A 27678-nucleotide genomic window follows, 5' to 3' on the forward strand; every position below is an offset into this window, starting at 1 on the left:
TCTTTGTCCTCTGCTCCTCTCGTCTTATCTCAGAAGCATTAAGATAGTGACCTACTTGTAATTGTCAGGAAGATTGGATTCAGTTATGGCAGTTCTGTGGTCCAAAATGCTGGAGTAGTTACAGAAAACTGGACTAATGGTTCCTAATTATTGAGTAAAATAGGCTATCCTAACTTAGTTATTGTTGTTTTTTCCATATTTGTGTTTTGGTCTAAGGAAAAACAAATGAGAAACAATAGACTATATCTAGATATGTTTGCTTGATAAATATTATAACTTTGGATAATTCACTTCTGTGATGTCAGATTTTAGAGTCAGTATCAAGTCTGCTTTTCAGAGCACGGTTCATACACAATTTAGGGGGAAAAATAAAATTATATATATATCCTTTTTTTTTTTTTCTTATGCAAAGCAAAATACGTAATGTCTGACATAGAGTACTCTAAGCCCTCATCTGGATTTAGCTCTGTAACTTTATTGAAGAGATTAGCTACTGGGTGACATTTTCCCACGGTTGTCCAAGCATTCTTTTATCTGTCTCTCGCGCTCTCCGTGCGCGCGCGTGACTGGCTCGCGCGCACTGGAAAGAAGCCTCGAGTATGACGCTGAAGGAGGGAGCGCGCTTGTGGGGATAAGGTTTGTTGAGCTGTTACTTTCACGGAGAAAGGCATGCAGGCTGTGGAGAAGGGAATGACGACGAATTGTGTGAGAAGTTTGTGATCTGGTCATAGATGGTTTGTCAGTTTCTCCTGAAGATACAATGAATGGAGTTCAGGTAAGTTTAAACTTGTTTATCCGGTCGTGTTTCTTTCGACAATGGAAAAAATAAACTGACTTGCAGAAATGTATAACCAGGCTCGATTTTAATTGCAAGTCGGTTGCGGCGGCAATCAATGGGAACAGATGTGTTCAAAAGATCTAAATATGGTCGTATAATGTATTAGAACGTCTGATGGTTTGGTCGAACTTGATAGGAGTTTAAATAGGATAACTATTGGTCCATGCGTCAAGATAAGACTTATAGTTACATAATGCATAGAGTCCCAAAGTTATTTAAAGTTGTAACTAACTTTGAACGCATGTTGGTTGTATTGTGAAGTAAAAAAATTGTTTCAAAAAGAAGGTTAGAATTTAATAACATTAATTTCTCTTTGATGTAGGGAAGGGCACGGTCACTCGGCTCCTCCTGCGGCTACAATCTCGGCCAGTGTAAATGAGGACACCGCTGTGTCATACACCTGGATATACGCTACGCTTTTAGCTTTTAAACATTTTATCTACTGAAATCTTCAAGACAGTTCTTTTTTTTTTTTTTATCTATGATCATGCTTAAAAGTGAAAACAAAAGCGAGCGGGCGCTGAGAAGCCCGTCTCCACACAGGAACGCCTATAAATCAGACTTTCTTTCAGTCAAATGTTCATTTGATGGGAGCACAGCAGTCAGCCCGACCTCCCCCTTCTCCAATGGAGGCAGTGAGACTCGAGGCAGACCATCAGGAAACAAAGTAAGCAAAATAAAAAATATATTCTTGCAAATGGATGGAAAACCAAGTCAAGACAGTTCCAACCTCACCAAACCCATGTCACCCAGATTTCCACTGGATTCCACCCCTTACAGATCCAGTCTGAGTAGTGTTTCTAGTCTAGATTCAGCCTCTTTTGAGGTACGGAGGACAGAGGATGTTTCATTTGACAAGACGGCACTGGCTGAGAAGTTTTCAATGACCAGGAAGCTGTTTGAGAGTGGTCTTAAAGATCAATCTCCAACGGAGAGATCTGCCTCTGTTAAAGTTACCAGTCGGCCTCAACTGGTGGAGGGACAAGCCAGGAAAGTGTCAGTTACTGGAGAGAAAAAGGACAAACCTAAAGATTTGGAGGGGCAGGCAAATGAGGATAAGGAAAAGGGGAGAAGTGAAAGTGAGACACCCTCACATAAGCTCAGTTTGTCAATGAATGCCGGGCCAATATCCAGACGTCTGGACAGTTTTATGTTGGATAGCGATAGTGAATCACTGTCTGCTGCGCCCTCAACAGAATCCCACAGTCCCATCAGTCATTCCCAGTCGCGTTCTGCTGGTAGTGACCACTCCGATCCCCCTTCATCACCAGACAGCTGTAGTTCCCCTACCTCTTATTCACTATGGACTGATTCTCCTGCTGAAACATATTTGCCCAAGTTAAATGGTTCCGATTTACACAGTACCCCTCAACACACACTTTCTCCTCTGAATGGAGTCTCTTTGGAAAACACATTACAACCTTCCCATAATTCTGGTTCCACAGTTGAAGAACATGTTAATGAGTCCTCAGAAGCTACTATCTCAACAGAATCCACTTCTCTGTATACAAGCCAAAAGAACCACCACTTATCAATAAGGAGTAGCTCTAGTCAAGCATCTGGAGATGTAGCCAAGGACCCTGCCCTCCAAGGGGCTCAAGTTGAAGGCGAGAGCTCTGAAAAGGGCCCTGGTTTGTCCACTGTTAGAGCTGAGCTGGTGGTGGTGAAGAATGAATCATCTGAGAGTGAAGGCAATGAGGAGGAACATATTGAGGATGATGTTTTTGAGGAGGCTGGAAAGGAGGATCAAACCACACCTCACAATACTGGCAAGGTGCTGAATGACAGCAAGGAGGTCCAATTAACATTCCTGGGAAAGGAATCAAAAATGAGCATTACAGAGCATAAGGAGGAATGTATAGAGCTTGAGGAAACCGTACAGGTTGAAAGAGAGGAAGATCATAGAGGGGAGGGTAAGTTTCTTGAGGAGAAAAGAATGCAGAAACAGGAGGATAAAAAAGTTATTGAGGAAGTAGACTTGAAGACTGACCAAGTGGTTCTAGAGACTTATATGAGAGAGAATGATCAGAAATCTACTGATGTTGAAGAAAATGAAAAGCAGGATAAACAGAGAGGAGGAGATGAGGAGGATGAGGATGATGATGAGCGAGACATGGAAGATGATGTCTTAGAAGAAAAAGAGAGGCAACAGCAAGATGATTCAGGATTGATGGGGAAGAGATCTTTAATTTGTGGAATTGAGAATGCAGCCTTTGTGGATGACAAGGACAACTGGACCGATTTGGAATGTCAGATGAATGAGGAATCCCAGGAATTTGAGGAAATTCCAGGCCTCTCTGATGAGGAAGACCTCACTCCAAAGAGAAAGATCAGGTTCTCTACAGCACCCATTAAGGTATGTCTTGTCTAATATTACTGTCTATTTGGTAGAAGCACTTTAAGAATGAGTTTAATGCACTAAAATGTATTTATATTTATATTTTTACTTTAACATCTATACAGTGTTGGTACAGTTTAGCAGATTTTTGTGAGAGCCAGAAGGTATTAGCCTGACAGCAGTGACCCAAATCTATGTTAGCACCTTTAGCTTACAGCCATGGCTGGTCAGCACCTTCGCCCTTACTTTTCAGAGGGTTTATCATGCATGTTTATGTAGGTCCTGTTGGAGCTATCAATCAATTAAGGTGACAAGATCCTACTTGCTTGAAGGTATTTTGCACCCACGTTCTCTGTCTGTGATTGTCTTCAGAAAATAGAAGTACTTTTTAAACTTTTAGGTTCAACAAAAGGATTGTTGAACTGAATATGTTTTACTTGACTGAGACTAGTAATACTGTTTACTTCAAATGATTCTTTAAAGTTGGGGCTGTGGTCCTGGATCATTGTAAAATACCACCCTCTACCCAGAACATTTAAGACAACAGCTCTTAACAGAGGGCCTGCCTGAGCTTGCATCAGTTCAGGCATGTAATATCGTATTTGTTTCTTGTACGGACAGTCTTCTTAAAATGAATTGTGCAGGATTTGTTTCCATGTCTTGGGGGCGTTACCCCTTGCCTTAGGTGGTGTGACTCAAGTTTGAGTCTGAGCTTTCCTGTTATATGGAAACAAATAATAACAAATATTTTGTCTGTAATTTTTTTGTCTGATTGATGACTTGAATCTGTTAGATGACAACTATGATAATATATTGAGTGTGCTATTCAGTACAGATTTTCAGTTATTCATATAAATAATCAAAGCAAACAAATAACTCTTTGATGGTTCTTATTTCTTGTGTCTGATACCAGAGACTTGTTAGCAATCAAACAGGAAGTGCATTGTGTTGCCAATCATGTGTCTGACTTTGGGACCTCCTGAAAGTGGAGCACTTAGAAAGGATCCTGTTTAGGGAAGGAAAGGCTCTCTGTGTCTATCTGTCTGCTAGGATCTGAATGCAAATCATCTCATCTGCCTGTACCAATTAGAGGTTGTGGAAGTTCATGTCTTTGCATTTTAATCAGATTAAAAGCTAAATCTATTAAACTGGATATTGTGTGAACAAAGGCAAATTAAATGTGTTAGGTGGCTAAAGTCTATAATTTTGAACACTCAAAACTATTCGATAGCATGAGGGTTTATGTATGCATGGGTTTTTCATTACCAGTTTTTCTCAGCACACTTTAAAGGTCTCTTAAGTTTGTTAACCAGGACAGGTATTTCTTCAGAGTGTGGCGAACTGAAGATGCAATGGACGGGGTCAAAACACAGTCTTACAATTAAATTTCTAATTATTATTATTATAGTCAGAAGCATTATGCCCATTGAAGATTATTGAACCTAGTGGATTTTGATGCAATTTCCAAAAATAATGTAGTCTTTGATAATTAATTTGCACAATTATTGTAGGCTTGTATAAAACACTGTGGCAGAAGTCAACCATTTACATGTCTAAATAGGGTCTGTCCAATCAAGTCAGCCATCTGCAGATCTGTTCAGAGTAGGTCAGTATGAGTTTGTTTCCTGTGTCCAAGTGAGATAATGAGGTGGAAACTAAACAGACTTCTATCTTATGATGCGTTTTCTCGCTAAATCAGGAATCACGCATATCCCCTATGTCTCAGATGAGACAAGCACCTTCATGTCATTTCTGTATACTATATTATATTGTTCCTTCATTTATCCGCCTTTAGGATCAGTTGGCTCTCTGTTTTATTTGTAGTGTTCTGTATTTACTCATCCTGTTTCCCATATATAGGACCATCAGGAAGTGAGTTGCCTTGCTCAAATTGGTAAGCTGAAGGAGGATGTCATTTCAGCAGATGTTTTTGTTAGATTTTGTTTTTAGAGACCACAGGGTTTTAATATTAGCTATAAAAAAAAAAAAACTTTTGTCTTCACAATAGGTCTTTTATTTGAGGTTTAAGAACCCGTTAAATTAGGCCAAGATTTATCAATTGTCAACCCGTTCTCACTCCAGAAGCATCAAATACTGCCAGTTGTGCAAGAGCCACGTGCATCAACATGTGTATGCCAAAAGCACCCTTTAGCGTCCATTTATGTTGCATCCAGCAAGTGCATTGCTTTCAATAAGAAACCTTTGGCATCAATAGAGCGATGCAAAGAGCATCACAATTTTGTTATCATTAAATTATATGTTGGGGTACAATTTTGTTATCGTGATATTGTATCTTGGGGTATGATTTTATCTTAATTTGAACTGAGCAACATTGGTTAATGTTTAATCTTCAATATTTATTAATTTGCAATGGTTAACGCTTGATGTCCAATGTCCAAAATCTTTTGTTTTCTGTACACATTCTGCTCTGCTGAAGTGACTCCCAGCGTTTGTCATAACATCCCACTCTCTGTTTGTTTTAACACATTAAAAAATTGGCATGTCAAGAAGACTTACAACACAGACTTGACAATTTCCAACGCCATTGGCTCTTGTGTGTCTTGTGAATAATTGTGACAAGCTCAAGTTTTTTTAATTAGCTTGGATCAGGACTGCTTTCAAGGAGGGAGAGATTTTCAGCGATTAAAACCTTCAGTTTCACTCATTTCTTCACACAATGCGATCGTATGATTTGTAATACTATTAAAGTGCTTTTGTATATATTTTTTAATAAATTATTGTGACTGCTTTTATCTGCTTATGTCTTTTTATATTGTTGAGAATTGTTTGGGTTTAGCCGTAAAGGTGGGGACAGGTGCTCATAAATATCTATATAATAGTGTAATGTAAATAATATTTTTGAGACTAAATTTACCTGTCTGTTACATCTTGTTTCATAATGTTGATAATTTGTTAGGTTTAGTAATGGGGATTGGTTAGGTTATCTAAAATATCTATAGGATTGCATAATGTAACTACACTAATATATCTATTAGTATAATAAAACATATTGCTGTTAAACACATGATAATATCCAACGATTGACACTGATGCCTCCCTTATGAGACTGCCCTGGGCATACCTGCCACTTTTTATGGGAAACGGATGCTAATGGGTGCTCTCGGAATATTTAGATTGACGTGCTTGGCTCTTGAACATGCGAGAAGGGTCTGTCTGCATCCTGCAAGACTACTACAAGGCACAACCCCACTAAAAGTTATGCTCCCTTGAAATAACCGGCAAAATGCTTAAGTCTTACAACAGTTGGATGTCACATTCCATAAAATATAACATAAAATAATAACAAAAAATCAGATGCCATTAAAAAAATATATATTATTAGGCTATATCTCTACACTTCACACTTTCCAGTCCTCCTCCTGTGCCCAGGTGTACTTTGCTGAAGATCACATTTTTATGACTCTTAGTAACTCCTTTGGCTGACGATTTGTGCTTGTCACATAATATTTAGTGTTGATAGTATGTGAATAGAGACACAAGGCTTGTTTCTCCCCTCACGTGGCCTGACCTGTGTTCTTGTTCATTATATTTTTTATATACTTTATTGTTTATTGATTTTGGGAATGTGCTTTTAAAAGTGTACTTGTGTTATTGATTTTTCTGCCGATGTGTCTCGCAGACACACACATAAATTGGGTAGATTGTGGGCGGGTGAGTGATACATTCTTTTAAAAAGCACTTTAAAAGAGTGTGTGCTCTGCCGCGTAAAAACTTGAATTATATGCAGTATCGAATACACAGAATGTAAGCTAGTCCTAACTGTAGGGATTGCAAATCAATATGAAGACAAAGACTAATCTCTTACATTTTTTGCCAATTTTGAAATCCTGGCCGGATGCTTTTTTTCACATACAAAAGAGGACATCTCTGGGGGAAAAAAGATGCATGGTCACCTTATTCCTGATTTAAGTCATAGTTCACTGGCAGTCTCTCTCAGTACCAGGAAGAAACAGTCCAGTGTTTCTGCCAGAAAGCCACTGCTTAAAAGAGGGAGGGAGATAGAAAGAGACACTGTGCTTGAGCAAGTCTGGAAAGAAAAGAACATTGTTCAGAGATGCACGCTTACTCCATGACAACTGCAGATGCTTTACAAGAGAAAACAGAGACTGAGAAAGAATTAAGTAAAGGTTAAAAAAGGAGTGTGATTGATGTAGAGAAAGAAAGAATCAAGTCGGAGAAAGAAAGAGGGAGGGTGTAAGCAAAGGTAGCATGATGAAAGAAAATAATAAACAGACCGAGAATTCTGGTTGTGCCACTTTTCTTTGACGAACAGTGTTGTCAGAATGACTGATTTGGAAGCAGTGTTTTCCTTTATGATTATTTGTGCCGCTGTATGCTGTCCAAGTTTGTTGCCAGTCTTAAGGCCTTTGCACACCAAACACTAATTTTTGTCATGATTTTCTGCTGTGATGAACATTTTGAATAGATACAATGGATTCCTAAGAAGCCAATTCACCCCTGGAACAAATATTCGTGGCAAAGCAAGTTTTTTTTTTTTTTTTTCTTTTTTGTTTTTTGTTTTTTTAAGGCATTGCTTGTACTGTAGATTAGTGCCACCTATTGTAAAGGTGTGAATGTGCTATGTAAATTACCCCTCTTGTGATTGGCTAACCTGTGTTTACCAGTGTAGATCACAGTGTCATTTATCAGGGTGGGCCAGGACATTGAATACTGAATAGGCATAATTGAGATTTTTGTATGGCCAGAAGTTGCAGCTAAGTTTTAATAAATGATCAGTGTGGACTAAGGAAGGTGCTTTACTTTATATCTTATCTAAACATCAATTTACTCTGTCAACATTAGCTATGAAATCAATAAAACTAGTCAGTTTTGCAAGGTTATGTCCTAATCAAGGTAAGAAGTCAGTGTTTTACAGAGTGCAACAGTCTGGTTCCTGAAGTAAAAATCCTTTTCATTTCTCCACTGGCGAATTTATTCCTTATACACCTTTAAAGACAGACCTACCATGAGCTCCAAGGTTTTTATTTGATAGTAGATGCATTCTTCTATTGAAGACAGTCAGCATTATTTCAACTTTACCAGAAATTTTCCCATTAAACACAAATTCTTAAAAATGAAGAACCAGCAAAGAAAGCTCCACCAGTCAGAGAATCGCGACCAACAAATTGTGCCAATTTGCAGTGACCGTCCAATTCCATGATGCACTGTGAATGACGCAATCAAATCTGCCTCCCGTACACTTTCAAACTACTTGTATATTAGTATATATTTGAATATTTTGCAATAATCAATTTTATGTTTCTATAGTTATAATAAACAACTTTATATCTATAGCTTTCTTTTTTCTTATAACTTTTAATTTGATTACAACACTCTAGATTACACAGATGCATAATTCCAAATATGCTTGGCCACTAAAAGTTACTATCAAAATCTAAAGTAACATAACACAGGGCTTTTGTGGAAAAGATTAAGGATTTAACTGGATTCCATAGCAATGCCATATGCAAGTTAAGAAAGTATTACATAAATACAGTATGATACTGTTTAATAATGATTATTATTATTATTATTGTTACTGTTATATCTGTAATGATTTGAATAGTATTTATATGGGCAGTAGAGCATGCTTGCCCATGACTTAATTTTGGTCAAAAGACAACAAGTTAATAATCAGATCACACAATATTTTTCATAATAATCGCAACTCAATTTTTTTTATCCAAATCAGCCCTAGGTTTTAGTACGTTCCCTCACGAATGAGGGTAAGTACACAGTCTTGTACCTTTTTCTTTTTGTCAGATATTTCAAAATCAAAGGTTGTGATTCACCTCACTGGTGGTTGGTTTGGTTCATGACTCTTATATGAGGGATTTTATGAAAGGCGGGGGCACTGATGCGCTCTATTGTTTTTGAGTCAATTTTCTCTCTTGCAGGTGTTCTACACCTTCTCTAATGAACATTATGATCGCAGTAATGATGAGGTGGACCCTGTGTCTGCATCTGCTGAATATGAGCTGGAAAAGAGGGTGGAAAAAATGGATGTTTTCCCAATAGACATTCAGAAAGGTTTCTCAAACACTTTTTTTCCCAAAATGTGTGTCCTCATATTAAATTCCTGATGCCACAGATTTACAGTGTAAATAACTGTGCTTGTATTTGTTCGGTTTGTTTTGTTGTGTAGGAAATGATGGTCTGGGCATCAGTATAATTGGGATGGGGGTCGGGGCAGATCAGGGGATGGAGAAACTGGGCATCTTTGTAAAAACCATCACAGAGGGAGGTGCAGCTCATCGGGATGGACGGTAGGTCTCACATCATGAGTCTGAAATTAACCTTCTCTATTAAACTGTCTTGTGGTAGTAAGTGATGCATTACAATATAATTTAACAGATTATGATGGTTCTGTACATAGAAAAGACAACCCTGTGGTTTTCTTTTCAACAGTATTTGGGTTAATGATCAGATTGTGGAGGTAGATGGAATCAGCCTGGTTGGTGTCACTCAACTGTTTGCTGCCACCACATTAAAGAATACCAAAGGTCTGGTCAAGTAAGTATCCACACACAACAAACTAAAGCTAAGTTTGGTGGTTTGGAACACGATGGTACATGAACGCAGACACTTCTAGCTAAGCATGCTTGATATTGTGCATTGTTTGGTCCCTAAATGAGTCTGACTGCAATCCATAGCTCAACACAAGTATGATTTATACAACAATTTGAAGAGAATACTGCTGAGCAAGTAAGTTGAGGAAAATTATATTTATAACAACTTGCCTGCATAATAATGCATCTGATTTTGTGTCACAAAGTTCAGAAGACTGTGCTGTCAGTAGAAGTAAAGGGTTAAACTTTCAACGTATGGGTAATTTGTCAGAACAACATTTTGCCGATCACACCAGATACACGAATAAAACTACACCTGGTAAGACACCTAATAAATAATATTTTTTTATTTGAGCTATTTATCGTGAAACAGCACACTGTTAAACACAATGTACAGTAATGTGTACTTCAGCACATTTTCTCCTTAGAAATCCTATATTAACTGTGCTTTATCATATTGAGAATCTGTGGGTTTAGCCAATAGCTGAAACATTATGCCTTCAGAGGTTTTATATGGAGTAAGGATGAAAATAAGGTGCATTTGAAACTCTTCTGGGACCAGTGCAGACAGACAGCACATTGGAGATTAAGTCATTCACTAAATGGGGAGCCAGGGAACCTCCTATATCTTTCCTATGCAGCTAAGTGCATTTACTCCTAAAATCCGACCAAAAGTTCAGTATCAGGCTGAAGATGATATCTGGACTACTCAACATGTATAACAGACATGGGATGATGGTAATCAGTGCATAGATTCAGAATTTATAATGATAATTTTATTTTAACATAGTTGGTTGTGATTGGATGATGCTGGACATTACTTTGAATCAGAATTATTTATGCAAATTTCTGATGTAATTTCTGTAACGTCTCAAAAATATTAATAACCAACACATAATATAACAATAATACATAATAAACTTTTAATACTTTCAATAACTTTAATAAAAAATTTCACAAATTAAGCCCTGTACACATTGGATGATTTTGGCCACGATTCTGCCATCTGAGACAAATTTCTGGAATCCTAAAGGATTTCTGTCGTCGTAGGGCAAAATCGGCAATCTTACAACTTTCAATGTAACATTTTCACTGACGGCCGATTAATAGCCTTTGCAATGTTCTTTAGACTACGATGAAGTTCTGGCAGTGTCAGAAAATTTGCATCGCAGCTGTAGTGTGACTACTATTACGATTGTCAGATAACATAGTCCACTCCTCTCTCGCACCCCAATTCACTTGGAAAGAAACCTGCTCTGTGTCTGCACCATAGCAACATTTGCCCAGTAATCACTCTACTCAAGCTCTTGCAATGTTTTTTCTTCTTTTTATAATTATAAATAAATACCAGAAAATACTTAGAGAAAAGTGTAACACTTCAGCAACATGAAAGCATAAATACAGAGCTTACAAAATTAAAATAAATAAATGATCGCATTTTCTTAACATGTTTTTTCTTTACATTTGTCATGCATTTTCTTTACAACTTTATTTCAATTACTATTTTACTTTTAATACATTTACTTTAAACGTCTGTAAACATTTAAAGAAATGTTATTAAAAAAAACTATAAAAAAAAAAAACAAGTTTGAACTATTTATATTGGTATTTATGGGACGTTTTAATCCAAATCATAAGATACAGTTGGATAAAATTATAGAAACCTTTGTCATGTTTGTGCATTATCCATAGGGAAATGGCAAGCGTGATTTATTAGCCTACATGAATTTAGTCTATAGTTTACTAATCTAGAGGAGAAAGACGTGCTATAATAACCCACCTTTTTTGTTTTCTCCTATGTGAACTATGAGAGGTTTGTAATTTTTTGGGCCACAAGTCTTTTTATTTCCACAATGAATATTTGCTTGTAGCAGCTAATTATTACTGTAGGCTACCTCCTGCACTCACGTTCATTCTCAACATCTGTATGTTTTTGTATTTCTGATCAGGTCATTGTCTTATTATAGGCCTATTTGACAAAATCCATCTTTCTTTTTATATGTTAGCCTATGCTCCTGATGGAGTGGTATTCAAGCAATGGAAATGCTGAATTTTAGAAAAGGGGGAAAAAAAAAAGCTCCTCCGTGGCGGGCAAATCTCGCTGTTTTGCTTCTATTCCGCAACGCTCCCGTAACGTCAGTAATGTTCACTGATCAGGATGATTGGGACCACAGTCGGCTACGATATGTATCATATAGTCTGACAAAATGTCATACAGTGTGCCATGGCAATATCAAAGCATTCATATCGTACAGAATGACAAGCAACTATCTTAAAGGACTGTAAAAATCCTACAGTGTATAGCAGGCTTTAGTCCAAAAACTATTTATTTATTTTGCTTGTTTATTAGGTGCCACTATTTACAAATCAAAAGGGAAATGGAAAATGCACACAGCAGTTATGCTTGGGCCCAGGAGGTTAATACAGTACCAGGAAAATACTATTTAGCTGATTTTATGATTCTCTCAATCTTTAAATCCTTTTGACCTAAAGGCTTATCCTTAAATTATTGTTTTGTAAACAGAAAAGAGTTATGTGCATTTCTACATATGTAAATTTATTTATAAAACTTACATTTAAGTTGTTTTTTTTAAACGATGAGTTGGACCAGATAATAAAGGAAAAGCAGCCAAATAGTGCCCAGAATACAAGGGTTAATAATCTAAGGAAAAGGCAGCTGCTTTGAAGTAGCTATAAAAATTATAGCTTTGATTTAACGTATTTTTGGTTACTTATACTTATGGTTTGATTACTTCATTATTATTTGAAAATGTGAAAAAATAAAAATGTGAGTGTGTGTCCAAACTTTTACAGGTAGTGTACATATACTATAGCCGTTGGATAAAAATGTCTGCGAAATGACTACTGACTGACTAAATTTGATCCTGTCACAAGCAGTTCAATCTAGTTAAATGCCCAAGCATTTATATGAGTGCAGGGTTTTTTCCTTTTCTTGTAATTATGCTAGCCTGAAACTTTGAACAATACATGACTTCCCTATTAAGTAAGAAGCTTTTGTTAATGATTCGCCAGACCCAAATCTAATCGTATAGTGCATATAATACCAGCAAGGGTCATAGTCCTAGAACTACATTAAGGAATTTTACAACCTCTTCTACTCCAATGTAGGTTTCTCATTGGCCGAGAACAACCAGGAGTGGATAGTGAGGTGGCCCGTCTGATCAATGAGACTCTAGAACAAGAGACAACCCCTGAAAACCAGGAGCCCAAAGCTGAAGACCATCAAAAATCCCCAAACCACCAGTTACAGGATGAAGACCAGATATTCCAAATCCAGGACCAGCAGCAAGTCAAGTCATTGGCTGAAAAGAGTGTTTTGCAACAGGTGTGTGTGTGTGTGTGTGTGTGTGTGTGTGTGTGTGTGTGTGTGTGTGTGTGTGTGTGTGTGTGTGTGTGTGTGTGTGTGTGTGTGTGTATGTTGTGAAACAGGTGTGTGAACATTAAGATAAGCTTGACATTTTGTATAGTTAAGGCTCAAGATGTTGGGCTTATTATGATTGATGCAGGATAAACAGAAACAAACTGAAAAGGAGAAGGGGGTGGAGGATGAGTCATATGACTTAGCACAGGAAGTGTTTTCACAACTGAAGAGCCAAGGCATTGATGTACCTGAAAATACTGATCCTACTGAGCTAGAGCAAAAATTTAAACAGGTATAACGTGTATTTCTACATATTTTGAATGCAATTTATTCAACATGTTCATCATTATAAAGTGTTTACCCAATTATCTCTTATAGCTGCAGATAAAAAACAGTGCCACTGTAACTGAGCTCATTCAGATGAGAGAGAAGGTAGGTAAAAAGCTCTGTTTTACAAAAAGCTGTAAGTTTATAATATAGAGAATGGAAAACATGAAAAACATGAAGGAATTTTAAAATTATGCTTTGTATGAAAAGTATTCCCTGGAAAGTCATGGAAACATTTTTCTAGTTGTGCTCTGAAAATATTTAATCAGCTAGAAATTCCTGTCATGATGCAATTATTTTTAAGAATCCTTATCCAGTATTCAAAACTGAATTGAAATATTAAGGAAATTCATTTATTGAAGCGGTGTGGACCCTGCATTTAGTTACTCTTATACATGCAGACCTGTGTAACTCTGTGTGTGTGATATCAAAGCTGCGCGTGTGTGAAGCAGACCGTAAGTCTTGGGAGACTCGAGGTGCATCCCTTGAAAGAAGTGTGGAGGAGAGCAAAGAGCGCATTGAAAAGTTGGAAAAATACTGGCTTGATGCTCAGGCCCTTTGCAAAACTATCAACCAGCGTCTGAATGAAGCCCAGAGTCAAAATGATGCCCTGCAACTCAAGTACAACAAGACCAATAAACTTCTACAAGAGCATGAACAGAGGTGGGTTTGAGGGTCTTATGTGTTGTTATTTCAGAATCGTTCTGCTGAGGTATTCTGGGAAATATACTGTAGGTCTAAGTGAAAGTCTAAATCAGGGTGGATTATTGGAAATTGAGTCATGTTTTTCTGCTCAATAGAGATTTACATGAGACATCGTTCCGAAACAGAACTAAATGCCTGAAGAATTCATTGCATCATGTATTGTTAATGATGGGGCTGTGGTTGACTTGCAGAGAGGCTGAATGTGCAAGGAAAGAGGCAGAGCTGAAGAGAAGGCTGGAGCAAAGGGAGAGCGAGTACAAGAGCAGTGTGAGGCAACTGCAGCATAAGGTAAACCAGCTTAGAACACTGCAGTCCTGTTCATGGAAATAAAACCCTCCCTCACTTCTCCTAATGACCTTTACACTGAATATAATCCATCATGTGGAGATGTGTACATTGTTTCTTGATTAAAACTGCACAAGATTCCAAATAAGTGGATGGTTTACCAAAACAATAATATTTTTCATAATTTCATTCAAAACCTTTATTACTTTCTTTTGCGGAACAGAAACTGAGGAATTTTTAAGGATGTCCCATTTATTGATTTCGGTACAATGGCAGCTAAAAGTGAGAGACTCACTTGAAAGCTTAATAAGGAACCAAAAATGTCATAAAAGGAGCCCATGAGATACTCTGAAGGCATACAATATTAAGTTATTTCACAGTGAAAATATTCTACAAGTTTTCTTTTGGCTTTTATATGTGTATGAGAGAAGCACATTCACAATGGCTCATGCTAAAAACCTGAATTATGTAACTTTTTCTATAAACATTCTCCTCTCCCAGCTTAATATGCAGAGATAACGTTAAGTCCTTTGTAGGTTAATGTTCTCAAAAACTGTAAACACTATGTCTCTGTGGCACTATAAATATTAATTTCTTTGTTTTGAGCAGCCTGTGCAGTCCAACACAAACATTGACTAATGCATGTGTTTGGGGTGGGATTATCTGTTTGTTCGAACAATACCAGATGGGGGGGGGCATATTCAGAAAGCTGTTTGAAAACAATGTTGATTTTAATTTAATTTAGTTTTGCTAATGGCACAGAAATTACACACTTTAACTTTAGCTCAATGGAGTCTGAAGCATTTTTTTGGATCCTGCAGATGTTTTGACATGCACTAACATCTGTGCTTATTTCACTAACTTAAACCACATTAATTGCAAAAGTCTCATTACACTGTATTCAATTGTGCTACAATAATATATGAGCAACATATATGTACTCATTTGTATTTTTAAGAAAATCAATCAACTTGGTTAGTAATAACTATTAAGGACACTGAAATGGGGCCATAAAACACATACTAAAAATATTCATAAGACATTTGAGTGCTGAATTTAGAAGAATAGAGCCTTTGCTACAACATATTGTGAAAACCATCCTGTCCATTCATTCACATTAAACAATATTTGGGACCTTTTTAAGCTTAAAGTGTAAATTAAATCATGACTAATAACTGTAATTTTTATTGAAATCAGTGAAGGGGACATCCTTCAAAATTCCACAGATGATAGAGATATTGGTTTGTATTAACATGAGGGTGAGTAAATAATGACAGAAATTTCACTTTTGGGGTAAAATATTCCTTTATGATCATTTATGTGTTTTAAATTAATCGTGTTTATGGTTTAAAGTGCTACACTTTTATATAAAAAATGATAATACTTTCTTTGAATTTAATTAGATGGGATTACAAGAATGTACAGTTGGTGCCACCGATGCAGTTTAAGATTTATGCAGGACCACTAGCAGGTGTTTCATGAGTAAAATCCCTCATAACACAGAGCAATATGGAGTTGTGAAGTGCCATCTTCAATTGTGTTATATCTTGGTGATGCATAACAGTTATACTAAATGGGTCATGAGATTTTCCTTGATATTTTGACATAAGAGGTCTTTGTACTATAAAAACAACTAGGTTTCAGAACTCAAAACTTCCTCCTTGGTGCAAAAAGATCATTTGTTTAAACCAAGCTGCCAAAACGACTCGTTCTCTACTTCCTCCACATTGTGATGTCACATTGTGGTATACATTTGCATCTGACTGCCACCACAAAAACACCTATTTTCCCTTACTCTGCATTCAAATGGGATAAATCACCCTTCGAAGGGCACTTTGAAGGGACAACAATCATGATAGTCAAGCTGTAAGATCACTTCTAACAGAATTTCCAATAAAAATGACTTAAAATGTTTTGGTTCCAAATGACCACCATTTTGAGCCCCACACCTTTTAGCCCTCCAATCTCTCACAGTGGATGGTCATGATCTTTTAAGGAAATAGGGCATAGGGATGATCACTTCTGAATGGAACGCACCCTTAATCACTTCTGTAGCCCGATACAGCAGCGGTGAGCAGATCAGTAAGGGCAGAGTGCAGGTCAGTCAAGAGCAGAGAGCCAATCGTAACAGTAGGCATTTAGTCTTAAAGAAGCAGCACCAAAACCAAGTGTTTCTGACAGAGGGTCAGAAAGAGGGTGGAAAATTATCATGTTTTGCAAATTAATATTTGTACTGAAAAACTTTACAAATATTATAAATGAATCTAAAGGAACATATTAAAATAAAAAAGGCATGTCATGACCCCTTTAAGCATTGTTTGGATATCATATGATACAAATGTGAGAGCATAGAGTCTTATAGTCATATATGCATGTTTACCTCTGTGCTTTTCTCAGATCGCTGTTCTGAAGGGCCACAGTGGATTAGACCAGCCCGAAGAGTCTTGCAGCCCTGCAGGAGAGAGTCAACCCAGCAGTCCAACCTCTGGTTCCTCTGAAAGAAATGGACTGTCTACAGATGACCTTCACTCTGGTACAGAAGAGCTCTCTAATCACCTTAAAGACAATTATTCAGTAAAAGTTGTAATTTCACACACAAGTTAGCAGATATCTCTTACTCTAGTTTTTATTTTGTCTAGACTTTCCTCCTCTACATTAGAATAGTTTGAATACGTCTTTTCTGAACAAAAAAAGTTAAAGTTAATTAATGATTACTGAGTTTTTGTGGAGTTGTCTGAGTTCCAGTCTGTCCTCAGATGCAGACTGGGGAGATGTTCCTCAGACAGATCGTCTAGACTGCAGTGTCTACAGAGCAAAAGCCAGACTGGCACAGGGATCCCAACGCAAGCGGCCATCCCGACATAAACTCAGAGAGTCAGCAAGAGGCTCGCAGGCACCCAGCCAATCACAGGTGCTTTGAACAGCATGCAGTTATATACCTCAGTGTTTCATTGGAGGTCATATTATTGTCATTTTAAACTAGCTTTTTCTCAAGGGTCTTTATCTCTGTCCTTCTTCAGTTTTAACAAAACAGTCTCATACTTTTCAAATCCTCAAGCAAGTGCAATGTACTACTGGAATAGCTACTACTGTATTTTGTACAGTTGGGTTTAAAAAGTAACCACTAGTGAAAATGCTTATATCATAATTAATTACAAATTATATTATCAGCATAACAATTTTAATGAAAATTTGAATTGAAAATGTGCACGAATATTAGAATTTCTACAAATTTGGTTTGTCCCCCTTTTTCAGATAATAACAGCATGTTATTAACACCCCCAAGGCTTGTATATCCCAGCTGTAAATATTGGTCTTCATCCACATTCCTTTGTCAATTTTATCCTGTGTATCCAGGAATCTGTGTGTATAAAGGACAACAAACCGGAAAGAACAAACAGTGAAATAAGGCGATCTTTCAATGAGAGCCTCTCCATACCTGTTCCGTCTCTACAGTCTGGTCATGACCAAAGGCATGTAGGCGATCTGTCCACTTCACCCTCCATCCAGAGCCAGACACCCCAGGGAGGCAGCAGCACACAGGCCAGCCTCTCTCCCCCTAAAGATTCCTCCACCCCCCAGTCTCCTTCCTCCTCACAGTCCTCCTCTAGTCTGTTCCTTAACCTGAAAAACAGGAGGAGCAAGACCAAGGAGCGCAGCAAGAACAAAAACAGCAGAGGTACAAACAGGCAAAAATTATTTCTTGGTTTCTTTTTATCTTGGACTACTTCACAGGCTTTGCTTTAGCCATATTCGTCTAAAAACTGTTAGGTAATACAGCAAGAAAGAATGGATTTGGATTATTCTTTCTTTTTCAGATGAAGAAAGTGATGGTTCACCAACACGAAAGTCCAAAAGACGATTTCCAGATTTCAGGTAGGGCAGGCCAGCAGCCTCCTCTTGTGCACTAACATTCACACTTCCTATTGCAAATTTCAGTGATGCCTACTTTTGTGCTTGCTTTTGTGTTGATCTACAGTGGTATCCGCAGGTCTGGAGGCAAAGGCAGGAAACGGGAGAGCATCACGTTCAGAGGATCTGTTGGTAGCAGGTTTGAAAATTAAATGTCCTATTATTAACCTACTATGTTAACTGAGGTTAATTAATTTTTTATCATTTAAAAATCTGTCGACAGCTCTGATATAGAAAATATTATCTGTCTCAGTCTGCATTAGTTAATTTGCTTCATTAGTGTGGTTTCATTGTTGTCCAAACTCAGGGGATCAGGAGACTTATTGGATGAGTCTAGCAGCAATGTGTCCCCCTCTGGCTCTATCTCTTCCATCCCTTCCTGCATGCCCTTTTCCTGGTTTGGGGACAGAGAGAGGGAAAAATAATGAGCATGAAAAGGAGCGCTCTGCTTCTAGTGGCAGTCTTCCTCGTGCTCCTTCAGAGGGACGCATAGAGGATGGGCAGGATCGAACAAACAAGGTGAGAATGGTCAAGATGTTGAGAAAAGGTTTTAGACTTTCTGGATAGGCTTTCTAGAAATATTTTGAATGAGAAAAGATTTGGAGTTTTTAATGGGTTGTGTTTTTTGAGTAATTGTCACAATAAAAAGGTATTCAATTTAAAATTAATTTAGACTGAAAAGTTGGTTGCAATTGACCCTTTGCTAAGCTCCAACCTCGTTTGTTTCTTTTGCTCACTCAGACAAGCTTTACAAAACATCCCATAGGAATTAATCAGAGATTTCTATGAACAGCATTTTTTTTTAGTTAAACGTTCTCATAACATGGTAAAAGAAAGTATGGATAGTAGATGGCTAGTATTTTGACATTGAAAAGTGTAATTTAAAGGGATAGTTCACCCAAAAAGAGTAGAAGAGTATTTCAGTTTTGTAGGTCCTCAAAATGAAAATGAATGTGTACCAACATTTTGAAGCTCCAAAAAGCAGTTAAACGCAACATAAAAGTAATCCATAAGACTCCAGTGGTTAAATCTAGATCTTCAAAAGCGATAGGTGTGGGTGAGAAACAGATAAAAAAATATAAGTCTGTTTTTACCATAAATTCTCCTCCCTGCCCAGTAGGTGGTGATATGTACGAAGATTACAAATCACCGAAAACAAAGAAGAATGTGAAATTTAAATTGAATGTAGGAATGGTGAAAGTGGAAATTGAACATATTTACTTAAATATTGATTTGTTTCTCATCCACACATAAAATCGCTTTTGAAGACATGGATTTAACCACTGAAGTTGTACGAATTACTTTTGTGCTGCCTTTATGTCCAGAATTGTGGTACCCATTCACTTGCATTGTATCGACCAACAGAGCTGAAAAATATTTGTGTTCATCAGAATAAAGAAAGTCATACAAATTTGGGATGGCATGAGGGTTAGTAAATGATGAGAGAATTTTCATTTTTTGGTGAACTATTCCTTTAATTGTTTATATAAATTCTATTTCAGATAATTGTAATTGCTTAATCACAGTCAACTGAAAAGAGAAAAGCCTCATGTACTGTAATAGCAATTACAACTTAACATTAGTGTAAAATTCTTTGAAAACCATCCAAGCATGCAGGATTTCCATAGACTTGCATTAGAAAAGAGCAAAAGCTTGACTGACAATTGGTAGGATTGGTCAATAATGGTTTTGAAGCAGACTTTGGTTGCATACCTAGATGTCATTTGAGGTTACATACTTAGTCTTTGATTCTAAAAGAATGTGAAGTTGTGTGTTGGTAATGAGCACTATTCTTGCTGCACAGTGATTTTAAAGCACAAGTAGGTAATTTTGTCTGTGTTTTTCATTAATAACTCTTCTTTAAAACAGATCAACCTGTCCTGGCCAACTCTTCTCACTCACTCTTTAGATTTGGTACAGTATGCAGTCAGTTCTCCAGCTAATATATCTGCTGTGAGAGGACAGTAGTAAACTAGGCGCTACTAACCTTAGTGGACTCATGTTTGGCATAGTTTTGTTTAAATATGGGATTTTCCATTGTAGTGAATGCATCCTTTCACAATATGATCTTTAGCCCATACTGATAAAACCAAATCCTGTTTCTTATTGGATTATTAATGGAGTATCACAACGAATAGTGTTAGTTTCTGGTTACTCCACTTAGTTTTAGTTGTCTGATAATGTACTTTTGGGAAAGATTGTTCGTGACAGCATTTCATTTCACAAATACATGAAAGATGCATGCAGGTAATTTCGTGTATAGAAGCGCTCATCACCAACTCTCATTATTAATACAAAGTAGATTCACCTTACTACTGGTTTCTGGGAACACGAGACCTGTTTAAGTTGCACTGACCAATGCAGTATATGTCTTGTCTAGAAGATAACCCTTGGGCTTGGTAAAGTCTTGCTAGAGTTGCAACATACATTGTGTTATATGGAGCCTCACAGAAACCCCCTACCCCTAAACCTATCCATAACCTTAGTGACTGCAAATAAGACTGTTGTAAGACTTTCCCAACCTGAAATTTCACTCCTAGACATGACTGCTGATATTGCAGTGATCTTGGATTTAAACTGACACTTAGTGGCATGGATGCAACAAAAGCAGATGCTTTACAGATGCCATTATAGAAATTCCTTATTTACAGTCAGGCGTTAATTTATTTCACGAGTGAACGTGTCTGTTTACCAAGATCTAGTGAGTAGAACTTTACATGCTGCCCCCCATGATTCAAATCAGGTGTCCCACTCATGTAAATGTAAACATGTTTAACTGAATGTTGAAGAATTATGGTGATATTGGCTTTGATATTTCACCTTCATTGGCCCCTAAGTGTTAACATTATCCACTTTAAATATGATTAGAGCATGCTTGTAGCTCCTCATTATTTTATTTCCATTCAAAGCTGGGTCCTATAAATATCTGTGAAAACTCTGCACAATCGTTTATATGTCCATTTGTATACGTTTACTTGTGTGTCCCCATGTCGTACTTGTTACAGAGCTTATCTGTGATGGACGAATCGCATGCAGGAAGTCCTCGTTCTATGCTGGCGGGGTTACTGAAAGAGCCCCGTCTCCTCGGGCGCTCGCACAAACATACCTTTTCCTCCTGTGAGGTGAGTGGCCGCGGGGTCACTACTGCATGATCTTTCAATTTAGTTAATAGTTAGCATGTTACTGTATGTATTTGAGCAGTGAGGACTTTAGCTTTTGGTTGGAAAGGTGTTTGGTTAAAGAGACTGAACACTGTCAGCAGAATCCGTGTGTCGTGAGGGAGAAAGGGAAAGAGTGAGATCATGTGCATACAGTAGCTATGGACACATGGTAGTTCAGTATGCATGCATTTCTATTTAACTGTTAAAACACAGCTCAATGGATCCTATCTGTACAAAGGTCCTGCTATTGTGTTAATGGTTAGAATCGCACTAGTGCTAGCAATAAGCAGTAAATGGGTGTGGTTGTGATTGAAGCAGCTCTCTGGTGGCATTGTAATGCTTCTGGAATGCGGAATTTCCCCATATGATTGCAACAGCCTTTCTCAACGCCCTGCTGGAAAGGTGTTGCCACAGGTAACATTATTTCACAAGCTGTGTTGAGTGTGTCTGTGACTAAGATTTTATGACTAAAAGAAAGCTGTCAAACGTTTCCTTAAGGCTTTAATCTTTCTTGGTCTTCTCCTTTTGTCTTCCTCTATTTCTGACCTGATTTCTGTGTGTGCTCCAGATTTTATCTGCCCTGGTAACAGGGTCTGAACTGTAAATTGGTACTTTTAATTCTGGCACACAGAATTAAAGGAACAGTTCACTCCAAAATAAAAATTGTCATAATTTTCTTACCATCATGTCATTCACTCTTGTTCTGCGAGCAAGACGTTGTCTCATAGTGCTCGTGAACATCCAATGGATGTCAAGATTCTTACTGCAAACTTCAGATACTTATTGCTTTCCGAATGTGCCCCCGTCTACTGCTGATCAAACATACAGATCGTCCCACCCCAATTTATAGCACTGGTTGAGTCAATGTTGTTTGTCGGACTGGATGGGACGCTCAAACAAACAGGAATTTTATAGCGCCACAGAGACAGTTTAAAAAAAATTAAAATATAGAAAATCAACCTAAGAATGGCTTACATAGGCCACACTAAAAAGTTTTCGTTTGAAAATACATATTTTTCTATACTTTTGGCCTTTCAGCCTAACTAAGATGGCATTTTGACTGCGAAAACTTTTAGAAAACACTCATGGATACAAATTTGCTTTGTAATGTGGACAGGAAAAACAGAGATATCTGAAAATGATGACGTATTTGTTGTCATATGATACAGTCGTGATTCATTCAACCCAAAAAATCAAGATGGCAGCCTATGTTGAAGTGCCGTTGTTTTTTCTGCTATTTTCATTGATAGCATTGTTAAAGATAAATGTTACTTTGTACAACTTTCAGTTGCATTTCAGACTGTACATGGAATGCCGTCTTCTTTTTTTTTTTTGCATGCTCAGTAAGGGATTTAAGAGTTTTCAAACATTTCAGTGTTTACGAGAAACGTTTGTATAATGCTTGGAAATGGCAATATAGGTGGAGAGCATTTCGAAAACGGAAATGTTTTTTAATGTATCCGGATTAATGTGGATGTGGCCTTTATAGCCGTCTCATCGAAACTCTATCCACTGCCATTTGGTTGAAAAGACGGCCCATGATATTCATTAAAATGTGTTCCACATAAGTAAGAGAGACATACAAATTTAGAAAAACTGAGGGTGAGAAAATTATGACAGAATTTTCATTTTTGGGCAGACCATTCTTTTTAAACATGCTGAAGATATGTAGAGTACCATTGACATTTTGCCAGAGACACATTTGAGAATGAGTTGGACCATTTGTGTACATGCTATGAATGGGAGAAACCTTAATGCCAAATAAGGCAGCTAGAATCTCAGGGTTTCTGCAGGTTTGAAAAAAGTCTTAAATTGCCCTTTTGCAAATTAAGGCCTTAAAAAAGGTCTTAAAATGGATCAACAAGTCTTAAATTCATAATGTCATGATATAAAATGTTGCATGAGGGATTGGTTTCTCAATGTGTTTAAGTAATTTTAAAATGAAGAGTAGTTTCTGAGCACATATTGCCCATACCAGATTTGCAGTCTCTAGGACAAACTCTATAGTGCCACAACCACTTAAAAAACATTTGTCCTAGAAATAATTTTTGCATGAAATTACGCTCCTATTGATGATACAAATGGACTGCTTAAATTAGAACTCATCCCATTAAAGTGGTACCATCTTGTATTATGATGTTTATTCACTACTATTCTTGCCAAATTTGCCTAAACAGTGACACAAAATAATCTCCACCTGATCTGCACAGAATGAATAGTACCATTTTTTTTTATTATTATTATTATGTTAAAAAGTTACTTTAACTTAAATTTAACGAGATTGACAGGAATTGAGGCTATATCTTACCAATGGTTTTTCGTACTTGATATCCTTCATCAGGACCATGATCTGAGGGTACATCCAAAGTTTGGTGACAGCACCACCAATGGGTCAAGAAATGTGAAAATGGCTATTTTTACCCATAACTTCTGAACCTTGTGTCCTAAAATCATGAGTTTGGTGTCTATAGATTTCTTCAAACATGAGGATTTCAAAGATACTAATATAAGCCATATATAATATTTTTCCCATATCAGCCTTACTGCCTCCTCTGGCACATCGATTTTTATCAAAACATTAAATATCTTTTGAATGCATTGTCAGATTTTTAAGAAATTTGGTATGCATCATTGATATAATGTCCTGAATGTACCTGAGCAGTTTGGAGCAGCACCTCCTATAGATAAAAAGATAATCCACACTTATGTGCTGACTCCAACTTTGGCATGTGGCACAGTGTGTACATGTCTAAATGTATATATTATTGGTTAATCTAGGATAAGGGATTCAGATTGGAGAATCACAGGGAGGTTCTTATAACAAAATATATATGCATTTTTTTTTATTATTGTTTTCAGATATTTGGTGTTGAAAACTTATTACAGAGCTTTGAAGTATTTTTTTGGGTGTTGTTTGAACACTATTGAACAGTATTGTCTTTGGGGAATATAGCTGATACAATGGGTCTGATCAGAAGGTAAAAGTTATTTCCACATTCTAGTGGTTAGGGGCAGAGGTCCTTATTGTGTTACTTTTTGTTAAACAAATTAAAAAGTAATGGAAATCTGTTAAATTGAGTTTTTAAACTTAAGTATTACTATACCATAAACGGTATATATGACTGTTCTTGTGCTCCATAGGCATTTATATTTAGAGAGCTATGCATTGACATTTTGTTCCCTTAAATGTGTCTTAAATTTCCTTTAGTTGGTCTTAAAGAGGTCTTATAAAAGTCTTAAATTTAGCTTCATAAAACCTGCAGAAACCCTGAATCCCATCTTACACCTTAAAATAACCAATCACCTTTTTGATAGACATTTTCTTTTCTAGGTAAAATGTGCATGTGCTTTAGCTAGACCAGCCTAAAATGAATTTATTTTATTTTATCAAATGTATTTATTTATTTTATTTTATTTTATTTTTTTTGCTTTATTTAAGCTGAAGAAGCACAGTGGATGATACAGTTGTCAATTTCTTTTGCTGAAATGTTATTTGAATGTAATCTTGACTAACAGAGATTTTACTTTCCCTATTCAAGTAGATGGGAGCTGTTCATTCTGAAAATAAATGCCAGAAGGCTTTGAGTATGACCCCTGTGTGACCTGACTTGCTTTTTGCATGACAGGCTCTTGGAGTGCAGTCTTCCACTGTTAATTGAAAACGTATTATGCATGCTCTTATTCTCAGACACTTGAGGATGTTCCTGGAGCAAAGCAATACATGTGGCAGAACCGGCCCCTTTCAGAGTGGACTAATCAGCAAGTCTGCCACTGGTTGATGGGCATGAACATGGAACAGTATATAGGGGAGTTTACAGTTAAGAGTGTGGATGGCCAACATCTCTTGTGCATGGACAGTAGTAAACTTAAGGTTGGTTGATGTAATTTAAATCCAAGAAGTTAATTGATTTTTATTTGTATTTTTTATTTTTTTATATTGGTATAGAGTAAATAAGTCTCATTCCCTACTGTACTTAATTGTGTGCAAAGAAAAGGTTCTCATGTAAACTTTTCATCAGATTATCACACACATTTGTTTCTACCTTTTGTTCTATTGCTGATGAATCCAAATTATTTTAAATCAGGGAGCACATGCCTAGAGTTACAGAAGTAATTGTCATGATACTGCTCTGCAAAGGCAAAACGCATTAACAATTAAAATTTTGGGGTGAAATACCCCTTTAAAACTGATTTATGACTGAATTCAAGTAACTTGGACTATGATCCTTCTTGTGAAAGACAGGTTTGACTGCACTACGCAACTAATCCACATTTGGCTGGACAATCCAAAAGCCATTTTTCACACGTTTGGTGTTGTGGTTACTGCATTTTGGCTTTGTAGGGCAGAATACATGATACGTTTTTGCTCCTATGAATGGAAAAAAATATATAATAATAATAATAATAATAATACGTTTTATAGGTCCATGGTAATATAAATGACCAGGAGTGATTTAGTATGTACATGTGGCTATAAATTTAAAAACAATGTAAGCGCAAACAATGTTGATTTTGGTGTGAAAACACACACAGGTTTTACGTACATACACACACACATGCTTGCATATATTTGAATGAGTTTGTGAGTTACTAAATGAGACCCGATCTGTAATCATTTAAATATTATGACAATTACTGTAAATACTTTTTTTCTACCAGGAGCTTGGTGTGTCGAGCCACAGAGATCGCTCCACCATTAAGAAGAGATTGAAAAACATGAAGAAGGCTCAGGAAAAATTTGAAAAACAGCAAATAAAAAAAGAGAAAGAGAAGGGGAGAGAGAAGGAGGTCAGGAATAAAATAAGCCAGCCAACAAACTTTGAATCAGCCTGCTGAGGTAACAGACCCATCCAGTTAAGGGACCTTTTTCAGGACAGTAAATGTGCACGCAGACTGATATGAATACTGATAATATATGGACTGATAGAGATGTAGTACACCATCTCGCACAGTGCATGAATGACTTCTGGTTGTCAAGAAAGATGGAACACATGTTTTACTGTAAATGTTGTCTTTGATTAGATATTTAACAGCTCTTGACACAACCCAGGTGTTAATGTATAAATTCATGCTAACTGCATTGATATTCAACATACATAATGGCACTTTGAGAAAATGGGAATTTATAAATAATTATCCAAAAAAATATTTAATTGCCTTTAACAGATATGCTTGTGTGTTATGAGCGTTGGTGCTGTACATGGTACTAAAATGATTTTACTGCTGTCCACCAGCGGGCAGTCAAGTAATATTAAATGTCCTGCACTAAGCAATAAGGTTTAGTCCAAGTACAATCTCATTAACCAGACTTAAACGCCAAATTATCATGAGCCAAACTGCTAGTGCACAATCTGCACTTTAGCCTAAGTTAACTAACAATCAGAGGGTGTTCACAGATTTAGTAAGATCACACCTAGGTAAGCTTTGGCTCCCTCTCCAAGTGTGCACTTTTAAGTGAGCACTTCACAACTTATATATATATATATATATATATTTCTTTTTCTTTTTTTTTGGAAAATGATTTTTTTTAACTTGTAGTAATGTACATTTTACTGCCATAAGAGGAGAACAATTAATTGTCTTCTGTCAAAATTTATGATGATTTTACTTGTGTATTAATAAATGAATATTTTACAACTACAGATTTTTTTATAAAATTTGTTTGATTTAGGACATTACCCTAATTGCTAAAATTAGAGCTTGAACTAACTGGACAATTCACGAAAGTAAAAGAAAGTATTTTGGTTTCTAGCTATACTCAAATGGCTATTATACACCAATAAGCCTTAACAGCATGACCATTCACAGGTGAAAAGAATAACGTTGATCATCTCCTAACGAAGCCACATGTCAAGGTCTGGGTAGATTATACAGTAAGCAAACGATCAGTGCTTGTAGTCAATGTGTTGAATGCAGGAGAAATTGGGCAGGAATAAAGACCTGGTTGACTTTGACAAGGGCCAAATTGTTATGAACAGATGACTGGGTCAGAGCATCTCTGAAATGGCAAGGCTCTCCCTATCATCAGTGGTGAGTACCTACTGCTAGTGGTCTGAGGAGGGACAAACCGGCAACAGGGCATTGGACGCCCAAGGCTCATCGATGCGAGAGGACAATCAAGGCTATCCCGTCAGGTCTGA

The 27678-nt window shown here is 37.0% G+C and overlaps 1 protein-coding gene across 1 annotated transcript; it reads left to right on the forward strand.

Annotated features, from left to right (window-relative positions):
* The first annotated feature begins 636 nt into the window (after nucleotides 1-636).
* On the forward strand, nucleotides 637-27173 carry ppp1r9alb (protein phosphatase 1 regulatory subunit 9A-like B). The gene is given in 21 exon segments (XM_052126033.1): nucleotides 637-775; nucleotides 1161-3194; nucleotides 9095-9227; nucleotides 9343-9463; nucleotides 9606-9710; nucleotides 12896-13112; nucleotides 13294-13440; nucleotides 13527-13580; nucleotides 13909-14138; nucleotides 14372-14468; nucleotides 16863-16998; nucleotides 17222-17376; nucleotides 17823-18144; nucleotides 18284-18341; nucleotides 18445-18516; nucleotides 18685-18798; nucleotides 18800-18896; nucleotides 20247-20291; nucleotides 21383-21499; nucleotides 25227-25409; nucleotides 26198-27173. Coding segments are annotated over 20 exon segments (4455 nt in total). The 5' UTR covers nucleotides 637-775; nucleotides 1161-1319; the 3' UTR covers nucleotides 26375-27173.
* The last annotated feature ends 505 nt before the right edge of the window (nucleotides 27174-27678 follow it).

The sequence above is a fragment of the Xyrauchen texanus genome, chromosome 5, assembly GCF_025860055.1.
Source record: "Xyrauchen texanus isolate HMW12.3.18 chromosome 5, RBS_HiC_50CHRs, whole genome shotgun sequence".
NCBI classification, from domain to species: Eukaryota; Metazoa; Chordata; class Actinopteri; order Cypriniformes; family Catostomidae; genus Xyrauchen; species Xyrauchen texanus.